Raw genomic sequence first — 27,233 nt, 5'->3', positions numbered from 1 at the left:
ACTCTCTCTTTTTAGGACTTAGAAAATAAATGGTCAAATGAATTAAAACAATCAACTGCCATCCAAAAACAAGAATATCAGGAATGGGTGATAAAACTTCATCAAGACCTAAAAAACCCCAACAACAGCTCCCTCAGGTATTAATCATGTATGGTTCTTATTATATGAAAGTTCGTTGTGGGTAAGAGTTTGTATTTGTTGTAAAATTGAAGATTTTTAGTTGTAGATATTTAAAAAATTTTTTTACTGTTTATTATTTTTGAGAGAGAGAGAGAAAGAGCATGAGTGGAGAGGGGCAGAGAGAGAGGGATACACAGAATCTGAAGCAGTCTCCAGGCTCTGAGCTGTCAGCACAGAGCCCGACTTGGGGCTCAAACCCATGAACTGCGAGATCATGACCTGAGCCAAAGTCAGATGTATAACCGACCTAACCACCCAGGTCCTCCTTCAGTTGTAGATATTTTTAAGTTAGCAATGACAGTTCAAGATAATTTTATGCTTCTAACACCTTTGGTGTAATTTGGATTTATGTGGATTATTTAGGGAGGGGGGTTAATTGGTTGGCCTAAAATAGTGATTCCCACCCCCCGTAAAATTTAGCTATAAATCTCTTAGGTGTGTATATCTAAATACCCCAACTACTACCTCTTGGGGTTTTTATTTATCTTGAGAGTGAGAGCATGCACGTGCATGCACATGTGAGTGGGGGAGGGACAGAGAGAGAGAGAGAGGGAGAGAAAGAGTATCCCAAGCAGGCTCTACACCGTCAGCTCAGAGATCATGACCTGAGTCAGAATCCGGAGTCAGATGCTTAACTAACTGAGCCACCCAGGCACTGTGTATCTCTTATTTTTTTAAATTGGTTTCTGTTCAGTGCAATATGCATTGATTGAATGCATCTTAAATGCCAAGCACTCTCTAAGCAGAAAAACAAAGAAGATGCCTACCCATGTGGAGCTTATATTCTAGAGAGACTGACCTATAAATAAAACAGTACTGTATAGAATGATACATGCAGTAATATAAGCATGTACAAGGTACAAAAATAGTCTATTTGTCTACAATTTGTCTACAATTTGTAAGTTGTACAGTACCTGATGGCCTAAGTACACTGTATTTCATATATTGCCCTAGAGCTTTGACAGTACCTGTGTATTTCCTGGCTGTGTACTTGTGTGTTTGAGAATTTCTTTCTTTCAAATCTTAAAGTATATTCAACTGGAAATGTACTTAGTACAGTATAATAATCTTATTCTCAGCTTTTGCCTGTTATTTGGTATAAACAGTTAGAAATAGCATTTTATTTGTATAATGTCAGTCTCCCCTACTATTCTTGCTTTGAAGACAAAAGCCATGTTTGTTTTTTCTATTGTTGTATACCCTGATCATTGCCAAGTGTCTAGCTCTTAACACTGGCACATAAAACATACTCAATACATATTGATGGGATGAGTGGACAAATAGGCAGGTGGATGGGTTGTCATTAAACTCTTAACCTGATATCTATATCACCTTTTATCCATATACATAATATTTCATTTGCCTTATTTTCCCCAAGACAACACCTTAGAAATACTTAAACAATTTTTATGATTAGAAATGGGATAGCATCCTTGGCACTAACATATTTTACATATTTGACTATAGTCCTCATTTCAAATAAAAATATTAACACAATACAAAGGGAGGGGTGGGTGGAAAGATGGGTTGGGAACATCTGTTTACTGTAACGTAAATGGTGTTTCTCAAACTGTTGGTTTCAATCTGTTAGGATCATTCTAGATTCTTTACTTTCCACTCAGACTTTTAAAAATAACAATAAAATGTAATGGAATGAATTGGAATGGAAGAGAGTAGAGTAGAATAGGTGGAAAATATGAGAGCACATCATGCATGAAGCTTCCTATAAATAAATGTGTGTATTAAGCCAAAATGTAAAGTATATACTGTATGTTGTGGTCAGAAATGTGGAGAGTCACTGATTTCAGGAAGCTGAGAAAGCCCCTTATTATAAACATTATCTCTCATTTTGCTACTATAGTTTCAGAACTTCAATCTATAGAATCAGTTCCATTGTGTACCTGTTGGCTTCTAGCTGGTGCTGCTTTTAAAAACTAAATATTCCTAGGAAAAATGTTTTTAATGTGACTTTGTTAGTTTGCTTTTCTTTCCAGTAGGGGTTTCCTTGGGCAGCAGAAACCTGTTTTCAACACAACTCCCTATAGATTTCCTACAAGAAATTGATTAAAGTGGTATCTTTTTTAGTCATTATTTTTGCGTTTTTAAAAAAGCTATTTCTCGGGGTGCCTGGGTGGCTCAATCGGTTAAGCAGCCTACTTCAGCTCAGGTCATGATCTCGCGGTCCATGGGTTCGAGCCCCACGTTGGGCTCTGTGCTGACAGCTCGGAGCCTGGAGCCTGTTTCGGATTCTGTGTCTCCCTCTCTCTGACCTTCCCCCGTTCATGCTCTCTCTCTGTCTCAAAAAAAATAAATAAACATTAAAAAAAAAAATTTTTTTTTAATAAATAAAGAAGTTATTTCTCTTGGGGTGCCTCAGTCAGTTAAGCATCCGACTCTTGATTTAGGCTTAGGTCATGATCTCACAGTTGTGAGATCAAGCCCCTCATTGGGCTCCACACTGGGCATGGAGCCTGCTTGAGATTCTCTCTCCCTCTCTCTCTCTGCCCCTCCCCTGCTCACACTTTCTCTCTCTCTCTTTAAAAAAAAAGTCTGTTGAAGGGTAAATTATATAAATTAAAATTTACGTCTTTTAAGTTTACATTTTGATGAGTTTTGACAAACTTAACGGGTCATGAAATCATCACCGCAACCAAGATACAGCATTTCACTTGTATACCTTTATAACCCATTCCTTTCTCTTTCCCTTCTCCTGTCAACCTGCTCTGATTTCTGTCCCTGCAGTTTTTATTCTTTTCAGAATGTCTTATCAATAAAATCAAACTGTTATGTAGCAGTTTGGTGTCTTGCTTCTTTTACTTACAATGCATTTGTGACTTATGCATGTTGCTTCATTTGTGAGTAGTTTTCTTTTTATTGCTCAGTTGTATTCTAGAAATTTTATAGTTGTAATGTATATGTATGAGTCATAATGTATTATTTCATACACATTATATATGAAAATATAAGTGAATATGTCTACTATAAGATAATGAATAAGTATATGTATATGTGTATATATATGTGTATAGTTTTGTTATAATATATTCGTTTGGTTTTGGCATCTGGGTAATGACAGCATAAAATAAGTTGGTGGTCTGCCTATGAGCCTGTCAAAGGAATTGGTATCTGTGATTATCAATCTGTATCATGTTTTTATTTCTAGCACTTTCATTTCTTTTCTCTCTTTGCTGAAATTCTTTGTGCATCCTGTGTGTTGTTTTCCAGTAATCTTTCATATTGGTCATTGTTATGTGAAAGTCTTTTTTTAAAATTAATTTATTTTGAGAGAGAGACAAGGAACACATGAGCAAGCACCGGGGAGGGGCAGAGAGAGAGAGAGAGAGAGAGAGACAGAGAGAGAGGAGTCCCAAGCAGGCTCCATGCTGTCAGTGCAGAGTCCAGTGCAGGGCTTATCTCACAAACCATGAGATCATGACCTGAGCCGAAATCAAGAATAGGATGCTTACCCAACTGAGCCCAGGTGCCCTGAAAGTCTTTTTCTTTTAGGCCCACCCAGTACCAGGGTCATCTCTCAGTCTGTGTTTGTTGATTGCTTTATCTCTTGACAATGGGTTATTTGTTTCTTTTGCTTGCTTTTTTTGTGTCTCTCTCTCTTTTTAAAAAGATAAATGCTGGGCATTGTGTGTGTTTGTAAAGAAGAGACTAAGGTAGATAATATTTATGTCCAGAAACGAACAGGCCATTATTGTGAATGTCATGCCAACCTAGTCAGCAGTTGAGCAGAGTTTGGCTTTTTCCTTCAGTGATACCACAGGCTGCATTTTCTACCATAGTAAGCTGCTGCCACTTTGTATTTAGAGTGGGGCTTTGGGTTCTAGAGGGTTTTTCCCTGTCATTCTGCTCCATCCTCAGCTTTCAGTGTTTGCAGTCCTGTGCCAAGCATGAGGTCTCTATGCTGTTGCTCTACCCCTCAGGAGTAGACCATTGTTGTTTGTGATGTGATGCTAGGCTCATATTGGGGGTGGGAAATAGGTCTCCGTTGTCTTTGTCCAGCTTCAGTTGTGTGCAGGCCATATATATCTAGGGCTTGGGTTTGGGGCATTCTCAGCATTTCTACCTGTGCCACAAAGGAGGCTCTCTTGTCTCCTGCACAGCCTCCGGTGTTTTCTTGGAAACACCTGGTGGAGGCTGATGAAAGAGATTTTGTAAGTACATGCAAATTTCCCTTGTGCCTGAGGCTCATAGCTATTCTAAATTTACATGCTAACCCACACTTGTCCTTTAAGAATTGTTAAACTTTTAGCCATTTCTTCCTATCTCCTTACATTGCAGCAACTCATTTCCACCATGCTCTGCCAAAGATGAAAACTGTGTCTCCTGTCTGTCCTTGAGGGGTGTGTTGCACTTTAGAATTGATTGGTTGCCTTGTTACCTCAAATTTCAGGAAAGTTATGATTTTATAGATTATCCGGCTTTTTCTTCTTGTTAGAGTGGGAGCAACAGTCTCTTATGGCTTTTCACATCCTAAAGTGAGGATGTTTTGTTAATATCAATTTTTTAGGTTTAAATTTGCCGTATATACTAATGAAGTCAATCAGTGAGACTAAGAGACTGTTTGGAACAACCCCGAAAATGTAGTCCAGAATGACTGTTATAGATTTATATCATCTTCCACATACCATGAAATTTGAATTTACAATTGTACAGTTGTTGAATGCCTCCATGGAAACCTTTTCAGCAAACACAAGAATGGAGTAGAGCAAAGAGAGAAGTCTTTCAATGGGAGGAGGCTGTTGACGGAAAAAAAGCAGGAAATGGTTTTAAAAAATAGAGGATATGAATACATCAAAATGAACTTTCTATCTTTTTATTATTCCTTTTATTTGACTTTTTAATTTTCAATTTTTATTTCTATCACGTCACCTTTTTTAGTTTTGCCTAGAGCCAACCCTGATACAGGATATATTATATATTTTTTCAATATGCCATTTTAAAGTAGTAAGTTAATCACTTCATTTAATCATTTTCTTAGACCACTAAGAAATACTAAATGGTAATATATGAGCTGATATTGCAATGACTGGAAAGAATAATATGCATTACTTGCTGTGAGGAAATGAAAGAACAAGTAAGAATTTTAAAACCTGTTGGTGTATATGATTCTTACTTGTTACCATAGATTAAGGATAAGTTTAGGAATAGGTTAAGTGGTACTTACAGACTTCACTTTGCCTCATTTCATTATAAAGCTTTCTTTCCTTCAAGAAAAGTTCTTGACAAAGAGACCAAAAAAGCATACGAATAATTTTATTAATTGCAGTGAGGAAATTAAAGTTCAACCGAGTCAGTTCAGAGAATCCGTAGAAGCAAATGGAAGGATTTATGAGGAGCAGAGAAAGTTGGAAGAAAGTTTTACCATTCACTTAGGTAAGTGGACTCATTTTTTGTAGGCGTAATTTATTGTAACTTCTGAAGCTTTTTTTTATGTTGTAAGAGAAAAATCCCCAGCATATGAGTAGACTGTACCCATGTTATTTTTAATTACGAACGATGTCCTGCTCCTGAAGTTTATTGGCTGTATGCTTTCTGTATTCGCTAATATATTATCTTTTACAAATAGAAAAGTGAAATCTGAGAGGTGCCTGAGTGGCTCAGTCAGTTAAGTGTCTGACTCTTGATTTTGGTTCAGGTCACGATCTCACACTTCGTGAGATCGAGCTCCGTGTCAGGCTCCACACTGACAGCACAGAGCCTGCTTAGACTCTCTCTCCCTCTCTCCTCTCTCCTCTCTCTCCCTCTCTACTCCTCCTCCCTGCCCGAAATAAATAAATAAACTTGAAAAAAATAATTAAAAAAATAAAGGTGAAATCTGAATAGTTATTAGGTTGGGAAATTGCAAAACCTATTTCTAATTATTTGTAGCACAGATTTATCTGAATTCCTACTATAGAGATTTACATCCTGTTATACTCGATTTTTGCAGCTGTCTAAGTTTCTTTCTGGGACTGTTGCCCACCCCCTAGGAGCCCAGTTGAAGACCATGCATAATTTGAGATTGCTGAGAGCAGATATGCTGGACTTCTGTAAGCACAAAAGAAATCACCGAAGTGGCGTGAAACTCCATCGACTCCAGACTGCACTGTCACTTTATTCCACCTCTCTCTGTGGCCTGGTTTTACTTGTAGACAATCGAATCAATTCATATAGTGGTATTAAAAGAGGTAAGTTAACATTGCATATTTATTCCATTAAATTTCTCCTTTGAATACCATTCTTACAAAGAAAGGGATTATAGAAAAACAAAAATTTTAGTTAACCCTAGTATTCTGGTAGCCAAGCAACACACATCCCCAGCCTTGGCTATTTTAGATTTCTGTCATACTTCAGCATGGGTAAAGTGCTTCAGGATATTTACTTTTTCTTAAAATTGTGTTATCTCATAAGTAGTACTCTTATAGGATTCTTGCTTCAAGGCATAACAGAAAGAATAATCACGATGTAAATGTATTCAGTTCAGAAGCAGATCCTGGCTCAGTGAATTTTAGCTCATCCTTTTGTCCTTTCTTCCTTGTTTTTTTTAGATAGCCTACTTCTTAAATGTGCTAGGTAATAATCTATGTTCCCTCTGTAAAACTCACTTTTTATGATTTTTAAAAAAATTTTAAATATATAAAGTATATTGAATTGTGTAACTTTTTAAAGAAGCTTGAATAGAGTTTATTTCCCACTATAAATATGAGAACTTTCTTGTATTTTTTAACACTTTCTGGGACTTGATTATGATTAAAGTATCTATTACTTAAAGCAGGTTTGGAATTATATAAAAATTTCTGTGTTTATTATTTACTCTTTTGAGTGATAGAGAGATTAAGTTTCTGATTCAAACAAAATTGATATACCCTAACTTAAGACATAATTATTAAAAGGAAAAGTATAAGAAATCATTCTTGTGAATTTTGCATTTTATTTCTGCTAGCTCTCATTATCCTTAAGTAAATACTAAATATTTGATAGCCCACCTTTAAAAGTTTGTAAATGTTTTGGGTCCCTTAGATTTTGCCACAGTTTGCCAAGAATGTACTGACTTCCATTTTCCCCGGATCGAAGAGCAACTGGAAGTTGTCCAGCAGGTGGTACTTTATGCTAGAACCCAACGAAGGAGTAAGTTGAAAGAATCACATGGTCAGTAAAACTCAAATTTTTCAAAGTTTCACTTTCAGTGTATTTTGTCCCTAAGCACTCTAATAGCATATGGACCGTTATTAAAATAGAAAGTTGTGTTGGTGGAAAAGTGGAGGAAAGAAATTAAGGAAAAAACTCAGGATCTTTAGAAGGTTGAATTCTGTTCTAAATTTTCTTTTTTGCATGATTTTGTTTAATAGCCTTAGCAAAAACTTTTTAAATTTAAATTCTATAATTATTCTTGAGGTAGGCACTCAATGTAAAGTTGATGATTTTTTTTTCTTAAGATTATTTTTTGAGACAGAGAGAGAGCACACAGGGGCAGAGAAGGGGCAGAGAGAGAAGGGAAAGCCAAGAAGGCTCTGTGCTAACGGCAGGGAGCCTAATGCAAGGCTCAAACTCACGCACCTGAAATCATGACCTGAGCTGAAGTCAGATCTTAACCGACTGAGCCACAGAGAGGCCCCAGTGATCTTTTGGTCTGAGTTCTATATCTCTAAAATGGACATAATTATTATGTTTTGAAGTCATAGAATTAATAGTAGCACAAAATACACACTTTTTATACATTTCATCTTTGATTCCTCCTAGGTAGCAGGATGTCAATTATAAGAATTGTTTTTGATTGTTCTTTAAAAAAATCACTATGTCCAGAACTATGTCGTGCTTTTTTCATATTTATCCACAATTTAAACATCCTTTCTAACTCTTTGGGAAATTATTTTTAAAACTATAGAAAACATTCACGACATCATTCTGTGTAAGATCTCTATTCATAGACTTAAGGGAAGATAGAGGTAAAAGAAAAAACTTTAACTCAAATTACAGAGTAATTCTATTTTTTTTTTTTTAATTTTTTTTTTTCAACATTTATTTATTTTTGGGACAGAGAGAGACAGAGCATGAATGGGGGAGGGGCAGAGAGAGAGGGAGACACAGAATCGGAAACAGGTTCCAGGCTCTGAGCCATCAGCCCAGAGCCCGACGCGGGGCTCGAACTCACGGACCGCGAGATCATGACCTGGCTGAAGTCGGATGCTTAACCAACTGCGCCACCCAGGCGCCCCAGTAATTCTATTTTTTTAATTGAAAAATATAAGTTTTAAAAATGGTTTCTTAATAAGTTAAATTGGCATCATAAGTTTGTTTAGTTAAGAGCTAAATATAAGGGTAATATTCATAAGAAATATATGTAAGCTCCATTTTTCTTATTTTTCAGACATTTCATATTATGTAACAGGCATGAAATAACAATGCACGTTCTCATATGGCTGGAATGCATACTCAGCATTTTAATTTTTTTTTTTATAAAAACTTGATGTCTTGCCCAGGAAATAAAATATGGCAGTTTTTTTTTTTTTTTTAATTTTTTTTTAACGTTTATCTATTTTTGAGACAGAGACAGAGCATGAACGGGGGAGGGTCAGAGAGAGGGAGACACAGAATCTGAAACAGGCTCCAGGCTCTGAGCTGTCAGCACAGAGCCTGACGCGGGGCTCGAACCCATGGACCGCAAGAGCATGACCTGAGCCGAAGCCAGCCGCTCAACCGACTGAACCACCCAGGCGCCCCAAAATATGGCAGGTTTTTAAAGTACGGCTGGTCAAACTTTTAAATCAGCTTATGTACTTGGATGTCTTTTTTGTTGGTTTATTTTGCAACTGCAGTGTTTAAAAGAAACCATTATAGTACTTTTAGTTCCTATGTTTTGTGTTTTGTAGTGAGCAAAGAGATACTATTTTATCTTTGCTTGCTGTCTTTGTTCCTCTTCCCGTATTAATTGTAGAATTTCTCACTCTCTCCTGATGCTAGAATGTAGCTTTCTAGACTTAACCTTGGTAAGCATTCACTATAGTTTCTGTATTTATTCAATAGACCTTTTTTTTAAAAAGTTTTATTTTTTAATCATTTCTTAAATAGGTAAAACAGTCTCAAGATTCCCAATTCAAACTGTATAAAAGAGCATACAGTGAAAGTCTTCATAATTGTCCACCAGCCACTCATTTCCCACCTCAGAGACAGCCAGTGCTGCCCGGTATCCTCCAGACATATGTTTATGTAGACATCAGTGCATGTGTGTGTGTATTTATTTAATTTTCCCTTTTACACAAGTGGCATCCTTCTCTGCACACTTTTCCACACTTGGCTTTTTTTACTGAATATTTATCTTGGCCATCATGTCGTATCAGTGCATAAAGAGCATCCTTATACCTTCTGCTGTGTAGTAGTCCATTGCAAGGTATCCAGTTATTAATCAGTTCTGTGATGACACTTAATCCATCCCAACGTTTTTTCTATTATAACAAATAATGCATGAATCACGTTACACATATAGTGCCACGCATGTGTGAACCTATCTCTAGGAATAGACTTCTAACAGAAATTACTGTGTTAAAGGGGACATACATTTATAATAATATTGATAGTGTTCTCAGTTGCCCTCCATAACAGTGCCACCAGCTTATATTCCCACTCTAGATAACTGTAGCTTTGCTGTGGCACTGTGCGTTACATATGACACGTGTCAGGAAATCATACAGAAATGTATCCTAACAAAGGACCTTTCAGAAAGTTCCAGTATGTCCTCTTATTCTTCTACCATCTTCTTCCTCTGTCTCATTCAAACTAGCAGTGATGTGATCAGAAACATTTTAATATTATTCTTAGTAGTGACTAAAAGCATGAAGATTGAGATCATGACAGGTGTGGGAGAAGGAGGAGGATTCTAAGTATATTTATGAGAGATACAAAGTGTGTAGCAAATGACAGGAAGTTTTCAAACCACATACGGTTAAGGCAGTGTGTGTAAATCATGGTATTATTTTGCTCTTGTTCAAGCAACTATTTTGTGGTTTAAGTGAGTCAGTGAAACAAGTAGGTTTATAAAACACAACTTTCTTAAAGGAACCCACATGTTGTCATAGAAGAGTTCTGTGAAAATGCTTTCTCCGTCTTTTCCTTTTCTGTGCATGCCCACATATTTGTTCTACACATTTACATCCTGATACTCAAGTACTTGTTTATTCTAAGGCACTCCCATCACTTGTTTTTACTGTGTTCATTATATTAGAATCTTTGTGTTTCTGCAGTCCATTTTAACAAGCCAAAAGCAATTGAGTTTTCTGTGCACATTTTATGTACATTTTTTTAAGTGAAAAAGTCATTTTCTTAGTATTGCAAGGTATTAGTGAAAACATGGAGGGGGAATAGACTATGAACTGTTCTCTCTTATTCACTTAGTAAGAATTCTGTCTGTTCATAACCCATGTGAACAAAATTATTAGAGTCCTTTTTTATCATTTGTTTTCTGGGCCAATTATTCATTACTGATTATATGAAGTTACTTTCGTTCAGAACACTTTTGAAAGCATAATTCCCCTTGATATTTTCAGGTACCCTTTTGAAGTTCTGTTTTCAAGTGATTTTCTGATGCTGACAGCCTTTCCAAAATAGTTTTGCATTTAATTGAAATACACAGATACCTTCTTAAAGATAGCTGCTTTGAATGCTAATATTGATTCTGCATTTTCAAGTTTGGGTAGAAGATACATCTGAATCTTTAAAAAATTTTTTTAAATGTTTATTTATTTTTGAGAGACAGAGCAAGTGTGAGAGGGAGAGGGGCAGAGAGAGATGGAGACACAGAATCGGAAGCAGGCTCCAGACTCTGAGCTGTCAGCACAGAGCCTGAGGCTAGGCTCGAACTCACAGACTGCTAGATCATGACCTGGGCCAAAGTCAGACGCCTAACTGACTGAGCCACCCAGGTGCCCTGAATTTTATAAGAAATCTGTTAAAAATAGATGTACGTATATAAAATAATGTGTGTCCAAGTATAATAATGTACGGTCAATTGCGATGTCTTATTTTACTAATATTTATCCTTCTAAATAATATCATGCCTTCTAGAAAAAAAGATTAACTATTGAATACCTAATAAACAATCTTCCATTTGGGCATTGAGGAGGGCACTTGTTGGGGTGAGCACTGGGTGTCGTATGCAAGCGATAAACCACGGGAATCTACCCCAAAAACCAAGAGCACTCTTTACACACTGTGTGTTAGCCAATTTGACAATAAATTATATTTTAAAAAATGTTCCATTTGAAACAAAGTCTCACATATCTGTTTGAAATACATTGTATATGGTGTGGATAAGAAGTAACCCCAGATTGCAGAATGGGCTATATATCAAGTGATTCCTGGTACTACTCGCCATTTGCTTGGAGTCCTGGACAAGTTATATCAACAACAGTGACTCAGAATCTAAAAATAAAGATGGCCACACTACAACTATTTAACGAAGTTGTTTTACGTGTAGTTAATTTAGTGCCCTGAACCTCCCGATGAAAAATAGGGTGCTGGCAAGTATAATGTGGTTAAGACCATAGGATTTGGACTCTGGGTATATGAGTTCAAGACCTGGTTCTACCACTTAACTGTGAATCTTTGGCTAAGTTACTTAACTTATGTAAGCCTCTGTTCCTTCGTGTATACAATGAAGACAGTAATAGTACCTACCTTGTAAGGCTGTGGTTTTAGGGGTTTTGTAAGAATTAAATGAGACTGTGCATGTAAAACGTATATCAGAATGCCTGGCAACTAGCTATGCTTAGAACATTTTTGCTGTTATTGTGATTGATTGGGGAGTACTAGAAGTAATGTGTTCTCATATGTTGTATGTTCTTTCATGTTGCATTATCTTATGAATAGATTCTGGAAACCGAAATGGAGGAAGTGACGATAAGGCTAAAAATTCTGACAGGAACTATTTAAATATTTTACCTGGTAAGTGGTATTTTCCTTGAATTTGCAGTTTTCTAAGAATCACATACATGGAGATCATAGATTTGAAATACAAGTTCTAGGGGCGCCTGGGTGGCGCAGTCGGTTGGGCGTCCGACTTCAGCCAGGTCACGATCTCGCGGTCCGTGAGTTCGAGCCCCGCGTCAGGCTCTGGGCTGATGGCTCAGAGCCTGGAGCCTGTTTCCGATTCTGTGTCTCCCTCTCTCTCTGCCCCTTCCCCGTTCATGCTCTGTCTCTCTCTGTCCCAAAAATAAATAAACGTTGAAAAAAAAAAATTTGAAAAAAAAAAAAAAAAAAAAAAAAAAGAAATACAAGTTCTGAAATTTAAGTTCTTGTAAAAAGTTTGTCAATGTGTTACTTTGAAACAACATTGTATCTACATAATATGCTTTCACAGATGTTCTGCAATTTAAATCTTTATTCTCATATTAGTACTGACTTGCTAGATCCATACAAGAAAAATTTTTCAAAGTTGCAAAAGTTTACTCATATTTGCTATTTTAAATGCCTTCTGTTATATATTGTTCCTTAAATGAACCAAGAAGTCATTTTTATTCTGAAATACAAACAATACTAGAGATACAAAGAGTTGAACTTGTAGACAGAACATGAGTCATATAATTTCTTATTTCCACTTCCCCATAAATTTTCCTGTTCCCCATTTCTTTGATTTCCTTTATTATTTTTTGGCATATTGTTTATCAACTGGAAATTCAGGCCCTCTTCCAGATTGAATTCATTCTGATGATGCTTAGTAGTGTTTATATGACAGGGTATGACAAGGAAGACATATCTGTTCACAAGCATGAAATGTTGTAAGCTTTTAATCATTTCAAGCTTGCATTTTCCTCAATAGGTTGTTTCCTCACATTTTCTGCCCCAGATTTTCTCCCAGGTAGGTCACATTCCATTTAATGTAAGCAGATAGCACGCCCCTTTCTGGTATTCGTCTTGTCAGTCCCAGGCAGTTAGCTTGTGGTCATCAGCTTCCGAATTTCCTCCCACCTTCAGATATCCTACCTTCGTGGGTAATGTTAGAGGCAGGATTGCATCACCACACGCTGTTTCCTCCACTTTGTGGAACAGGAAACTGTCCTCCTCTCTATCTAAAAATACCTTCATTGAGACAGGATTTATTGTATTTCTCTTCACAGATCCCTAATTTAAATCATCCATATTTTGTGGCTTTCTTAAAATGTGCCAATCTTATTATCTATTCCGGAGGTACTGATGTGTGGGGTTTTTTTCAACTTACTTCTTTCTTGCTATATTTATTTCCTTCATTGCTCCTTTTTGGGAAAAGCCTATAAGTTAGTATTGCATTATTACCACCAAATCAGGAGACTATGTCATAGTCCGCATTAGAAACGGGTATCAAACTGTTCAGTTAGATATGCTAACACCATCTGAATTTCCATGTAGTTAGGGGATGCCTGCACAGCCAGAAAGTTTACAGGAGATGAAGAAAGACCCAAGTCACAAATGCTTTTAAGTTTTTAAGTTGCAAAGGAAAATAGTTTTATTTATATATTTTCACCAGTAGGTTTACTTGATCATTACCTAAGTATTTACAGTTTATATCCTCTAATTCTCACAACAACTTTATAAGGAAAGCAGTCAGGCATTATTTTTTGCATTTCTTATACAAAGTGCAGAGTTTAAATTTAATTTATTTGCCCAAGATCAACTCAGCCAATAAAGGCTAGAGATCCGATCTTCTTAATACCCAGTCTAGTCCTTTTTCTTGTATATCATCTTATTTTGATTACCATTGCCTGCTCCATGACCCCCATTTCAGTACTGGGTAAAATGAGGCCAAGAGACAAGTCATGTAAGGTCAAACAAAGCAGTGCCAATTTGGGGATTAGGAGCACCTGACTTGTTCACTAAGTCATCTGCCTCACTGCTGGACCGCAGCCCATATTTAATGCTGTGACTTCCCTCATCTAAATTATCAGTAGGAGTTGAGGGGTAATGCACTTCACTGGGCCCGGAAGGATATTGTCTCATACAGTCTGCCAGGTTTCTGATAAACAGTCTGCCTCTTATATTGCCTTCCAAGGAAATCACAACTATACTTGCCACCACACAATTTTCCTTTTTTAAATTTTTTATTTATTTTTTTTTTTGTCTAGTTAAGTCCAAAAAAAAAAAAAAGACCTTTGCATGGGACCTGTCACTAGCATCTATAGGTATAGCTTACCAACACTGGTAACTACAAATGAATTAACACTGTGCTAAAGTATATCAAATACTTTTAAGCATACATGTATTTATAAATGAAATCCTAAGGTAATGACTTTAAAGCAAGTGGAAGCAGAATTTGTGAGGGCATGGGTTAGTGATGAAAGTGTAGTACTTAGAAGAGCAAAGCTTTCCTAGAATTTTCATATCAGAGTTTCCAAGGAAACATGTGTATTTGTAAAAACATATTCTTCATATGCTTGTATATTTTATATACTTATTTTGACAGAAACTGCAGAATGTACAGGCTGATGGCTAGTGTGGCTCCATACAAAATGGAGTAATTATAGGAAGCATGAATTCTAAGGTTTGATAAATGCTGCTCCAGCATTCAGTCTATAATCATTTGTTCATCCAGCCATTCAACAATTGTTTATTAGGTACCTCCTATGTACCAGGAACCATTCTATGTGCTGGAGATAGAACATTAAACAAGATAGACAAAATCCCTGTAGTTGTTGAGCATGGTCTCTTTAATCTCAAATAATTTAAGTGCTGAGAAGAAAATTAAACAGAACAATGTAAAGGAGAATATGTGAGAAGTATCCTATCAGATAGGATTGTCAAAGAAGATCTCTCTGAGGAGGTGATCTTTGATCTGAGGCATCTTTGGTGAAAAGAAGTCAGCCATATAAGAATCTTGGGGGAAAACTTCGATGAGGTAGCCCTGATTTGGGAACAAGTTCTACGTGTTTGAAGAACTTTACAAAAGCCTGTGTAGCTGGGCAGGAAGAGAGGATGAGACAATAGGATGTCAGAAAGATGGGCAGTGTTCAGATCATATAGGCTACGCAGACCACAGTAAGGGGCTTGGCTTGTTTTCTGAATGAAGTGTGAGCCTGTTGGATGATTTGAAGTAGATGAGCGATATAATCTGATTTATACTGAAATTGTTTTGGCCGCAAATGTGGAAATGGTTTGTAGGTAGGCCAGACTGAGAGCAGAGAGATTAATTAAGAGGCTATGACAAAAACCTAGGTGAGAGATGATGGTAGCTCGAGCTAGGGTAATAGCAATAAATTGAGTATCCCAGATTTGAGAAAATTGTTGGAGGTATTACTGAAAGTATTTGATGGTGAAGTGTATTGTGGATTAGGGAATAGATACTGAGATAAAGTAGTTAAGGGCAATTTCTATGTTTCTGTTCCGTGCCACTGACTGGAGGGAGGTTAGATCCATAAACTGAGATGGAGAATTGCTGCTTTAGGGTATGTGCAAGACAGGTAATCAACCTGTTTTTACATATTCACTTTGAGTTAAGTAGGACATTTTGAGCATTTACATCGAAATAGATGTGAGTACTCATTTGATTTACTTACTACTTGGTGATCACTTCATACCAGTTTATGAACCTATGCAAAATTGGCTATTTTCTCTTTTTTTTTTTATCACCTTCTTTCCAAGAATTAAGGAGCAATGGCCATATTTGTTTCCTGAGCTCAACATATAGGTTCCTGATATATCTCTACTAATTCAGCTCATTGACTTCCCTAATTATAGTTATTTATAAACCCTATTGCTGAAAGCGATTGATGCATTTGAAAATCATGATTGCATTTGGTGTTCACAGGAGAATTTTATATTACACGGCATTCTAATCTCTCTGAAATACATGTTGCTTTCCACCTTTGTGTGGATGACAATGTGAAATCGGGAAACATCACTGCTCGAGATCCTGCCATTATGGGACTCCGAAATATACTCAAGGTTTGCTGTACCCATGACATCACAACAATAAGCATACCTCTCTTGCTGGTGCATGATATGTCAGAGGTAAGCAGGTATAAAATATCATAATTTTATAAATATGTTAACCCTTAATATGTAATAATAATAAAATCCACTTTACATTTTAAAAGCACTTTTTAAAAACTAATGCATTTTTGTATCTCCTATCTGGTTAATAGCACTGAGTGACAGATGATACAAACCAATGAATAATACTTAACCATTTATGTTCAGAGAATTCTGGCTTTATCCTACAGTACACAAACAAGAAAATAAAGTCATCTTTAGCTTTGGATAAGGCATATGCCCTTACTCCTCCCCTTTCTCTCCCTCTTCCTCCATTTTTGTCTTAAGTGGCATTAGATTTCTCTCCACATTTATATTTCGCTTACACTAAGATTAAAATTAGTCTGCATTCTTGGGGGTGGGGGTTGCAGCGCCTGACTGGCTCCGTTGGTTAAGTGTCCAACTCTTGATTTTGGCTCAGGTCATGATCTCACAGTTGGTGTGTGAGTTCAAGCCCCACATCGGGCTCTGCGCTGACAGTGCAAAGCCTGCTTGAGATTCTCTTTCCCTTTCTGCTCCTCCCACTCTCTCTATTTTTCTCAAAATAAATAAATTTTAAAAAGTTAGTTTGCATTCTCTGAGTATGCATTAATAGGCAATAGAAGGAGATGCTAGATGACAAGAAGAAGCCAGCCTCGTTTTAACATTCTCCCAAGGATGCTCTTTGGGCAGTTCAAGTATTGGCTTCTACAATTAAAATGTGGCATAACCATTCACTCATTTTATTATGTACTGTGCATTATTGTATATTCTGAAAAAAAAAATCTTTCCATGACTGTTTGCTTTCTCTCCTGTTTTCCTTCTCATCCACATACAAACTGGTTAGAGGGGATAAGCTGAAGAGATAATACAAAGACTAAAAGGTCAATTTTCAATAGTCTGGAGAAACAAAGTAGCTTCAGCACAGTGGATGTAGGCAAGTCCTTCTGGGAGAGCCAGTGGTCAACCTGGTAATGAAAGGCCCATGTCATCAACTTGGTGCCTGCTGGTTTTGAGGTGGCTTCTTTTTTTTTTTTTTTTTTTTTTTGGCAAAATGGCTTAATGCAAATCCTGAATGCCAGGAAGGAAGTTTGGCCATTGATTATTAAAAGGTATTTCCCAAAGTAAAGGGTATATATAAATACTACTTTTTAGAGCAAAACACTTAGACTCATTAGCAAAGGCTTCATTTTAGATGCAATACCCTATGTAAGCACACAAAATCAATTCCAGGTAAGATGAGGTGATTTTACATGATTTTCCCCTTTCAGCCCATTTTTATTTTCATCAGACACATTGTTTCAATTAAGAGAATTCTGGCTCCATCCTGAGAGCTGCATCAGACTGCCTAACTTCTCATTCCGCTCACTTCTGTAGCCTCAGTTATACCTAATATGGTATCAGGAGAGATTGACAACGTGGTTTGTTTGGGATTTTTTCGACTGTCACTTTATAAAGCTTTAATTCCATCAGGAATTTTTAGCCACTGTTAAGTTATCGTCACTAACTAGTCCATCTATAAAAGTCTTTGGAGAATAACAAAAAGTTTGTGATGAATTCCAGCTGCAAGGAAACATCTAAACATTCCTGCAGCTGGACTCCTGGTTAACCAGTTTATAAAAATGGTTATATGTAGGTGGGAAACAACCTCAAAAACAGTATTTCCTAAAGTCACTAAGTTTGGATTTACTTCCAGACATCTGATACTACTAGCATTCCCTCTCCCACAATGTTACAAAAGTTACATGTTTTAAATCGGGACAGCCAGCTGCAGGACATTAAGTTTGTTTCCAAAGTGTCCATTTTAATTCACAAAAGTATATTGAGCCACGATCCTCCCATTTGTTGTATTTAAACATCCATTCGGGTCAGGAGGTTTATTCTACGAACTCGGGACAACACTGCACAGGATATACAGTTAATCTTTGCTTTAGCTTTCATGCAAGGGCCCCAGAGCATTTTCAAGTGTTGTTTACTTCCTCTAACAAAACAATTTCTAGACACTCAGTTACCACATTTTAGTGTGTGCACAGGAATGATGATGATGTCTGCAACAGCCCATGTTCTGTGGTAGAGCTGTAGAAATTAATTGCAGTGTTCGAAAAAGAAAAAAAGGAAAAGAACAAATATTCTATCAGTGGGAAGAAAGACATCCTGATTTCACCAGTTTATCTCTGTAGATCTTTGTGATCTGAAGGTACTGGAACCAATCTAACCTAATAGATGTAGAATGAATCTGCAGGCCAAGAATCCAGAGTTCCTGATTTCCTTTTATTTTTTACTGTTAACCAGTTGAATAATTTGGGACTTAGGGCTTAGTTATTATAACTGTGGTTGATGAAGGTGTTGTTTTTAAATTTGTATTAGAATATAGTACACATATAGAAAAGTATACATAAGCATATAGCTCAAATTTTCACAAACTAAACACCCATGTAACCAATACCCAGATCATAAAACAGAACATTACACCACCCAAAAAGCCACCTTCATGCCGCCTTCCAGTCACATAAACCACACTCTTTCCATGAGGGTAACCATTTTTTTCATTTTGAAAAGCATAGATTACTTAGGCTTGTTTCTGTAGTACATACTGCTTCTTTCACTCAATAATTACGTGTGTGAAATTTACTCATATTATTGTCTGTGGTTATAGATTGTTCATTCACACTGTTATATATTATTCCACTGTGTGACTAGACAATTATTTAGCCATTCTACTATTTATGGACATTTGGTTAGTTTCTAGGTTTTGATTATTATTACTAATGCTGCTATGAACATTCTAGTACATACATTTCTGTTAGATATATACTTAGGGATGGAATTGTTAGATGTCATGGCATACATATATTTATCTTTGGTATATACAACCAAATATAGTTTCCCAAAGTGATTGTTTTTGAATGTGAAAAATAAGATAGCCAGATTGTTCCTCACCTTCAGGTAATGGCTGAGAAACTGATTAATAGGAGTAGGTCAGATACCTCAGAGGCACATACCTGAGAGTAAAGAATAGTTTCTCAGTTTCTCCCATGGGTGCATAAACTCAGAAAATATTTCTGTTATCTAACTTTCAAGACATCTACCAACTAAATCTTAATCACCTTTGCAGTTCAACCTTATCCTAATCAGAAGATTCAAGTTGAGTAGTCGAAGTATGGCCATTTTCTTTTTAGAAAGTATTGTCTGCAATTATAACCACAGTTGACATTTTTTTTATCTTAATTGCAGCAGAGTTAACATACAGTGTTGTATTAGTTTCAGGTGTACAATATAGTGATTCAGCAGCTCTGTACATTACTCAGTGCTCATCATGATAAGTATTCTTAATCACCTTCACCTATTTCACCCCCACTGCCTTCCCCTCTGGTAAACATCTCTTTGTTCTCTACAGTTAAAGAGTCTGTTTCTCAGTTTGTCTGGGTTTTTTTTTTCCTTTTTTCATTTGTTTTGTTTCTTAAATTCCATATGAGTGAAATCATATGGTATTTGTCTTTCTCTGACTTATTTCACTTAGCATTATACTCTCTAGATCAATCCATGTTATTGAAAATGGCAAGATTTCATTCTTTTTTTGGCTAAATAATATTCCATTGTGTATATATACCACTTCTTCTTTACCCATTCATCAATCAATGGACTCCTGAGCTGTTTCCATAGCTTGGCTATTATAAATAATGCTGCAGTAAACATAGGGATACATATATCCTTAGGATTGGTGTTTTTGTATTCTTTGGGTAAATACCCAGTAGTGTGATTACTGGATCATTACCCATTCATCAATCAATGGACTCCTGAGCTGTTTCCATAGCTTGGCTATTATAAATAATGCTGCAGTAAACATAGGGATACATATATCCTTAGGATTGGTGTTTTTGTATTCTTTGGGTAAATACCCAGTAGTGTGATTACTGGATCATGTGATAATTCTATTGTTAATTTTTTGAGGAATCTCCATACTGTCTTCCACAGTGGCTGCACCAGCATACATTCTCACCAACAGTGCACGACAGTTCCTTTTTCTCCATCTATTCACCAACACTTGTTTCTTGAACTTAATTTTAGTCATTCTGACAAGTGTGAGTTGGTATCATTGTGATTTTGATTTGCGGTTCCCTGGTGATTAGTGATGTTGAGCATCTTTTCACGTGTCTGCTGGCCATGTGTGTGTGTTCTTTGGAGAAATGTCTATTTGTGTCTTCTGCCCCTTTTGTAATTGGATTATTTGTTTTTGGGGGTGCTGGGTTATATCAGTTTTTTATATATTTTGGATACTAACCCTCTATCAGATACGTCATTTGCAAATATCTTCTTCCATTCAATAGGTTGTCTTTTAGTTTTGTTGGTTACTTCCTTTGCTGTGCAGAAGCTTTATATTTTCATGTGGTCCCAATAGTTTATTTTTGCTTTTCTTTCCCTTGCCTCAGGAGACATATCTAGAAAGATGTTGCTATGGCCGATGTCAGAGACATTACCGCCTGTGCTCTCTTCTCGGATTTTTTGGTTTCAGGTCTCACATTTAGTTCCTTAATCCATTTTGAGTTTATTTTTGCATATTGGTGTAAGAAAATGGTGTAGTTTCATTCTTTCGCATGTAGCTGTCCAGTTTTCCCAACACCATTTGTTTAAAAGACTGTCTGTTTCCCATGGGATATTCTTTCCTACTTTGCTGAAGACTAATTGTCCATATAGTTGTGGGTTTATTTCTGGGCTTTCTATTCTGTCCCATTGATCTATGTGTCTGTTTTTGTGTCAATACCATACTGTCTTGAACCACTACAGCTTTGTAATATAACTTGAAGTCTAGAATTGTGATACCTCCAGTTTTGTTTTTCTTTTTCAATATTGCTTTGGCTATTCAGGGCCTTTTGTGGTTCCATACAAATTTTAGGATTATTTATTTTAGCTCTGTGAGAAATGCTGTTGGAATTTTGTTTCCTTTTTCTAAATTTTTTAAGTTTTTATTAAATTCTAGTTAACAGGCAGTGTTATATTAGTCAGGTGTACAATTTAGTGATTCAACACTTACATACAACACCCAGTGTTCATCACAACAAGTGCTCTCCTTAATACCCATCACCCAGTTAACCCATCCCCCCACACCTTTCTTCTGGTAACCATCAGTTTGTTCTCTGTAGTTAACAGTCTTTCTTGGGGCACCTGGGTGGCTCATTCAGTTGAGCATCCGACTGTTGGTGTTGCCTCAGGCCACAATCTCATGGTTCATGGGTTCGAGCCCCATGTTGGGCTCTGAGCTGATAGTGCAGAGCCTGCTTGGGACTCACTCTCTCTTCCCCTTCCTCCCCTTCTCTCCCCTGATCTCTCTGTCTCAAAACAAATAAATAAACTTTAAAAAAAAAAAAAAGAGGGATGCCTGGGTGACTCCAACTCTTGGTTTCATGATCTCATGATTTCATGAATTTGACCCCCACATCAGGCTCTGCGCTGACAGTGTGGAGCCTGCTTGGGATTCTCTCTCTCCCTCTCTCTCTCTCCCCCTGCCCCACTCATGCTATCTCTTTCTCAAAATAAATAAATAAAACTTAAAAAAATTATTTAAAAAAGTCTGTTTATGGGTTTGCCTCTTTTTTTCCCTTATGATTATTTGTTTTGTTTCTTAAATTCCACATATGAGTGAAAACATATGGTATTTGTCTTTCTCTGACTGTCTTTCTCTGACTCCATCCATGTTGTTGCAAATGGCAAGATTTTATTCTTTTTTTATGGCTGAGGAATGTTTCATTACATATATGTATACATATAAATTTTAGAATTGTTTGTTCTAGCTCTGTGAAAAATGCTGGTGGTATTTTGGTAGGGATTACATTAAATGTGTAGATTGCTTTGGGTAGTATAGGCATTTTAGCAGTATTTGTTCTTCTGATCCATGAGCATGGAATATCTTTCCATTTCTTTGTGTCTTCTTCAATTTCTTTCAGCAGTGTTTTCTAGTTTTCAGAGCACAGGTCTTTTACCTCTTTGGTTAGCTTTATTCCTAGGTATCTTACAGTTTGTGGTGCAAATGGGATTGTTTCCTTTTTTTTTTTTTTTTTTAATGTTTATTTGTTTTTGAGAGAGAGAGAGAGAGAGAGAGAACACAAGCAGAGGAGGGACAGAAAGAGAGAGGGAAACACAGAATCCAAAGCAGCCTCCAGGCTCTGAGCTGACAGCTCAGACACGGGGCTTGAACCCACAAACTCTGAGATCATAACATAATTATATTATGAAAATGGCACCTTACCTCTGTTGTCTTTCCACCAAAACCGATAGCTTCAGTCTGACCATGAGAAAAACATCAAACAAATCCCAGTAGAAAACATCCTATAAATTACCTGACCAGGACTCCTCAATAACAAGGGAAGTCTGAGAAACTCACAGGCCTAAGGTGACATAATAACTCAATATATGGTAGTATGCTGGATGTGATCCTGGAACAGAAAACGTCTTAGGTAAAAACAAAGGAAATCTGCATAAACTGTGAACTTTAGTTAATAATAAGGTATCAATAGTGATTCTTTCTCTTTTTTTTTTTTTTTTGGTTATTAAATTATTCGTTTATTGTACTGCATTTAATGCACCCAGTAGAAAGATTAAAAATGTATTCAGAGTTTATTTTGAACTGACAGCAAATAAAAATCCTTTTGAGATCATGACAATTTGACACCATTATGATTAAGTTCAATAAAGGCACATGGGGTATTTGGAAGATCAGATTCTATAGCTGGCTCTCTTTAAGGCTTCTAATTCATCTAGTTCCTTAAATGATAGGGGGGAAAGCCCATATTTGGTCAGGAAACATTTCAAAATAAAGTCATAGGTTCTCTCAGTAAAATGTCTTTTCATGTCAGTTGTTAAAATGGAGCCGTGGGGTGGGGGCTTTTTTTAGACAAATGGATGCATTGGTTTGGTAGGTGGCTGGAATGGGATGTTTATTTCTGTTACTTTCATATGTATACAATAAAAGCATTTTAATGCACTGTTCAAATATTAATACAATTTAATGGAGTTATTCGTGCTAAAATTGAGAGTGGTTGGAGTTCTTATGTCATTTATATTTGTCTTTAAAATTAATTCTCTAGAAAGTTTTAAGGGTATGTTTAATTTTTTTAATTACACTTACTAGGATAATTAAATTGGTTTGTATTCCACAGATATAGTCTAACAGCCATGAGGAGTTATATACCTAAAGACCAGAAGAAATCCAGCTTACATTAACCAAAAGTTGCCTGATTCTGTTCGCAAAGTAGATGGTCAATGTTATAGACAAATTAAGATCTGATTTTTTTTTTCTTACAGAGTTCTGTTAAAAACATATGATATGTTTTGGTTCTGTTTTTAGGAAATGACTATACCATGGTGCTTAAGGAGAGCAGAACTGGTGTTCAAGTGTGTCAAAGGTGAGCATAACCTTATATTTAACAACATGATCTGTATTTCTTACTCCCAAATATTGAAACAAGATCAACCCAGGAGAAAGAATATGAACATTACCTCTGTCATCTCGTAACTCAGTTAAAAGTGGTTTAACAAACAAATATGTTTTACTTCTCTTTTTCCAGTCATAAAATAAACAAATCTCTGGCCCTCTTGAAATACAGGAATATTTGGATGTTATTTATATTTTGCTCTGATTATAGCTTGCTCTCTATTGCCTTTTTATTTTCTTAAAAAGAAAAAAATAGAACCACATCTTCAATTAATCTTTAATAACCTGCTTTAGCTTCATTGTATGGAGATTAAATAGGACTTGAGAAATCCTAAATGAGAATACGTTGACAAAATTATGTTAAACCTCTCTGGCATGGAGAATTAAGGATTGTAGAAATTTATCTGTTCTTTGGATCTTGGCTCGCCTACACACAAGTGGCTACCTGAAAAGGAATGACACAAAGCCCCACAATGATAATTCAGTTTATTTCCATAAGGGACTTGTAGGTTTGAAGACCAAAATTCATAATTCAGCAAAGTGTTGTTCTGTTTTAGGTTTCATGATGGAAATGGCTTCTTGGGATGGAGGTATTTCCAGGACGGTGCAGTTTCTGGTACCACAGGTGTGTTATGTGAATAGATCTTTGCTATAGTATTGCTCCTAGATATAGCTAGGCACACTGCCCTAAACTCAACATAATATAAAAACACTAACAGCTTTCTATTTGTTAAGAGAAGTGTTTGGATGCCATAAAGGCATTTAGTTTATTGTCAGGGATGTCAGCATCTACCACTCAAGGGATCTTTTATTTAATGCCAAAACTGTATTTGACTCATCTTTTGTTTTTTTCCCCACATTTATGTTATATATATCTTGAAGAGTCCATGTAAAAGGGCATTAGCAGAAAATGATTCTGTATTCTGTACTGAGCTTTAGCAAAGGTAGTGGTACTTTTGTTACTGATTACACTAGAGCTATCTAGGGATTTTTCTGGCAATCAAGCTTATTATTTGACAGAAACAACATAGATTCTCAGAAGATTGAGCCAGAAAAACACCCCCTGCCCCATGACCCTGTGGTTAACTCAGTCATGAAAGAGAATTTTCATATATCTCTCTCCATATCCAAGATTAGTTCCATATTTTAAGTTACTTTAAAATTTTTTTTTAAAAGTGGTGATTTAACAGATGTGAACTTTTCTTTTTACCTCTTACAGAGTATTTCTGAAGAAATGTTCTATCAACTTAGTAACATGCTCCCCCAGATCTTCCGAGTGTCATCAACGCTTACTCTGACGTCCAAGCACTGAACCCTTAGAGACTGACACTCTGGCAGAAGACTGCCAAACTCTCCAGGAACCTGAGCTGTGCTGGGCTTCTGTCAAGCAAAAGATGCCCGGAACGAGAACTTGCAATCTAAGCCACAAATCAAATCATGATGTATGTCTGTGAAACCTTCCAAAAATTCATATACTGTATAGTCTAGTGATCAGCATTTTACTTATATATTTATTCTTAAAATGCCTTTTTGAAAGAAATCTTTCTTTCTACTGTTATGTCCTCTCTGTGAATATTAGTAAGTTAAAACATCCTATATATCATATCTGGACACTTGATGTAGGAGATTGTTGATTACATTTTCATGGAGACATTTGACTTTTCCAAAAGGTTTGAATCCTATCTAGTGCAAGACTTAATCAGCCATATAAATAAAATCTTCCCTTTACCTTATTTGCCAAGTGAAAATTAAAAGACATTGAGATACACATTTCAAGTATGGATTTCTCATGAAAATCTTTGTGGAAACACAAGCCTATGAAACAGACATGCTTATTCTTTTAAATTCTCCTGTTTGTAAAACTTGTTTTTATTGTACTCTTTCTAAAGTTTTACAAGAGTCAGAAGAAAAAGAAATGAGTCAGAAAAAGACTTTGGATTCTTTACCTCTGTCTCATCTTCTCTATATTATTGACCTTGCCCTTGTCTATTAATAACATTTCATGTGCTAGGAAAATAGTATGCTTATTTGCAAGCCTAATAGAAAGTTAGTCTAAACCAGCACCTGGCAGGATTTTAGTGCTCATCAACATTATGACAGACAACAAGGATCGTTTTTATTTCTCCATCCTGCTTCCTGCATTCTCAACTTCCTTAACCATTCTACTTCCTGCATTCCATTTTTGATAACTATGTGCCCATTTCTTTCTCTGCTCTGTCTTCCTTTTCTATTGTCTTTCCTACCTGCTTAGATGCCACATGTCACTTATTTCTCCCATGTACAACATTTTTGTAACATCTGTAACACATTTGCTATGAGTAGTGGCTACATTAAGCAAAGACATTTACAAAAGCAATAGTTTCCTCAAATCCAAGTTATATGGATGTTGTAACTGGCCAGTGAAATGAAATGGAGGACGTTTGACATCATGATAAGATGATATATCTTGATTCCAAGGAACATAAAGCACTCTTGTTAGTATACCTAAAGACCTAAATGTAGTAACTTATAGAAACTCTTCTGACACACAAAATGCTTTCCCATAACATGGAATGTGTCTTGATTTTCTACTCAAGGAAATGACTGCCCAAGTAACAATGCTAAGAACACCCACTCCAGACTGTCCATTACACACTAACATCCTTCCACATTTTTCAGGGAACCTGATGATCCCACCAAGAAAAAGGTAGGAATTCTGCTTTTATAGCAAAAAATTGTGTTCCAGGCGCCACTGGTATCACTGAGACTGATTCTAATGCAAAGCAAGGTAGGCAGAGGTGGAAAATAGGGGTGTGTTAGAGCAGTATCAAAGACTGTTTTAGTTCATAATATCAAAGGTCAAATTGGAGGTGGGTGGAGTTGGATCAATAAAAGGCATTCAAAAAGAGGAACTGAGAATCTTTCTATTGTAGTCCTGTAACTAAGCTAAGTGGACAGCTAACAGGAGCGCAGCCAGAGGTCAGGGGGTAGGAGTAAGTGTTCATTTATGGAAACTTGGTGAATGCTAATGCCCACTTATTCCTTTTCCACCATATAATGTGGTGGCTTTCACCCCAGGACAATTAAAGGTAATATTTGGCCTGTGAAATCAAGATAAATATATTAAGTATCCTTTTTTCACCTGTACTGTAATTTGATATATATGGAAGTGGTTAAGATTGGGAAAATGCTTATGATGTTATACACTACTGCTATGAAGACATACCAAGTCCTAAGCTAATAACAAATATATAATTCATAGTACTAATTATTGGGGATTTTAGTGAAGCTGTGGGTGAAAGTCTGGAGTTTTGTGTTTGGATCAGGAAACCATGATCTTTTTCTGAGTGTTCTAGAGAGCTTTGTGGAGAGGAGGGGTTTCAGGCACTTCCTGAGTGATGTGAAGAAAGTACCTTAGCAGGTTGAGAATGGAAGGGAAATTCTAGATCTAAGATAAAGATAAGAACAGAAATAGAATGAGGGAGGCACTGATAAATGGCCAGTAAGTTGAGAGAAGCTGACCACAAGAGCCTTTTAGGGGTAGGGGTGGAGGGCCTCAACACAAACATGGGCGAGGAGTGTTCCAGTGAGCATGAAGCTTTCTATTTGCATAAACAGCTAAGTATTTCTAAGACAGATGGACAACATGGGCCTCAAGGCCTTAAAAATATGCTTTGGA

General features: G+C 36.5%; 1 protein-coding gene across 4 annotated transcripts in view; it reads left to right on the top strand.

Moving 5' to 3' along the window:
• Positions 1-25,345, top strand: part of CB4H12orf4 (chromosome B4 C12orf4 homolog) — a 46,997-nt gene extending 21,652 nt beyond the window's left edge. Inside the window, exons 6-14 of one of the 4 annotated variants that reach the window (XM_043564754.1) lie at positions 16-137; positions 5,462-5,568; positions 6,165-6,362; positions 7,195-7,323; positions 12,037-12,111; positions 15,944-16,146; positions 23,489-23,546; positions 24,133-24,200; positions 24,795-25,345. In XM_043564754.1, coding sequence (XP_043420689.1) covers positions 16-137; positions 5,462-5,568; positions 6,165-6,362; positions 7,195-7,323; positions 12,037-12,111; positions 15,944-16,146; positions 23,489-23,546; positions 24,133-24,200; positions 24,795-24,887 — 1,053 coding nt within the window. In that variant the 3' untranslated portion in view covers positions 24,888-25,345. Of the gene's footprint in view, positions 1-15; positions 138-3,658; positions 4,347-5,461; positions 5,569-6,164; positions 6,363-7,194; positions 7,324-12,036; positions 12,112-15,943; positions 16,147-23,488; positions 23,547-24,132; positions 24,201-24,794 lie in introns of those variants that run through there. The other 3 variants (XM_043564755.1, XM_043564756.1, XM_043564757.1) reach the window with 3 other exon arrangements.
• The last annotated feature ends 1,888 nt before the right edge of the window (positions 25,346-27,233 follow it).

This window comes from Prionailurus bengalensis, chromosome B4, assembly GCF_016509475.1.
Source record: "Prionailurus bengalensis isolate Pbe53 chromosome B4, Fcat_Pben_1.1_paternal_pri, whole genome shotgun sequence".
In the NCBI taxonomy this organism is placed as follows: Eukaryota; Metazoa; Chordata; class Mammalia; order Carnivora; family Felidae; genus Prionailurus; species Prionailurus bengalensis.
Note: the sequence above shows the minus strand (reverse complement) of the source record. Positions and strands in the feature narration are given on the sequence as shown.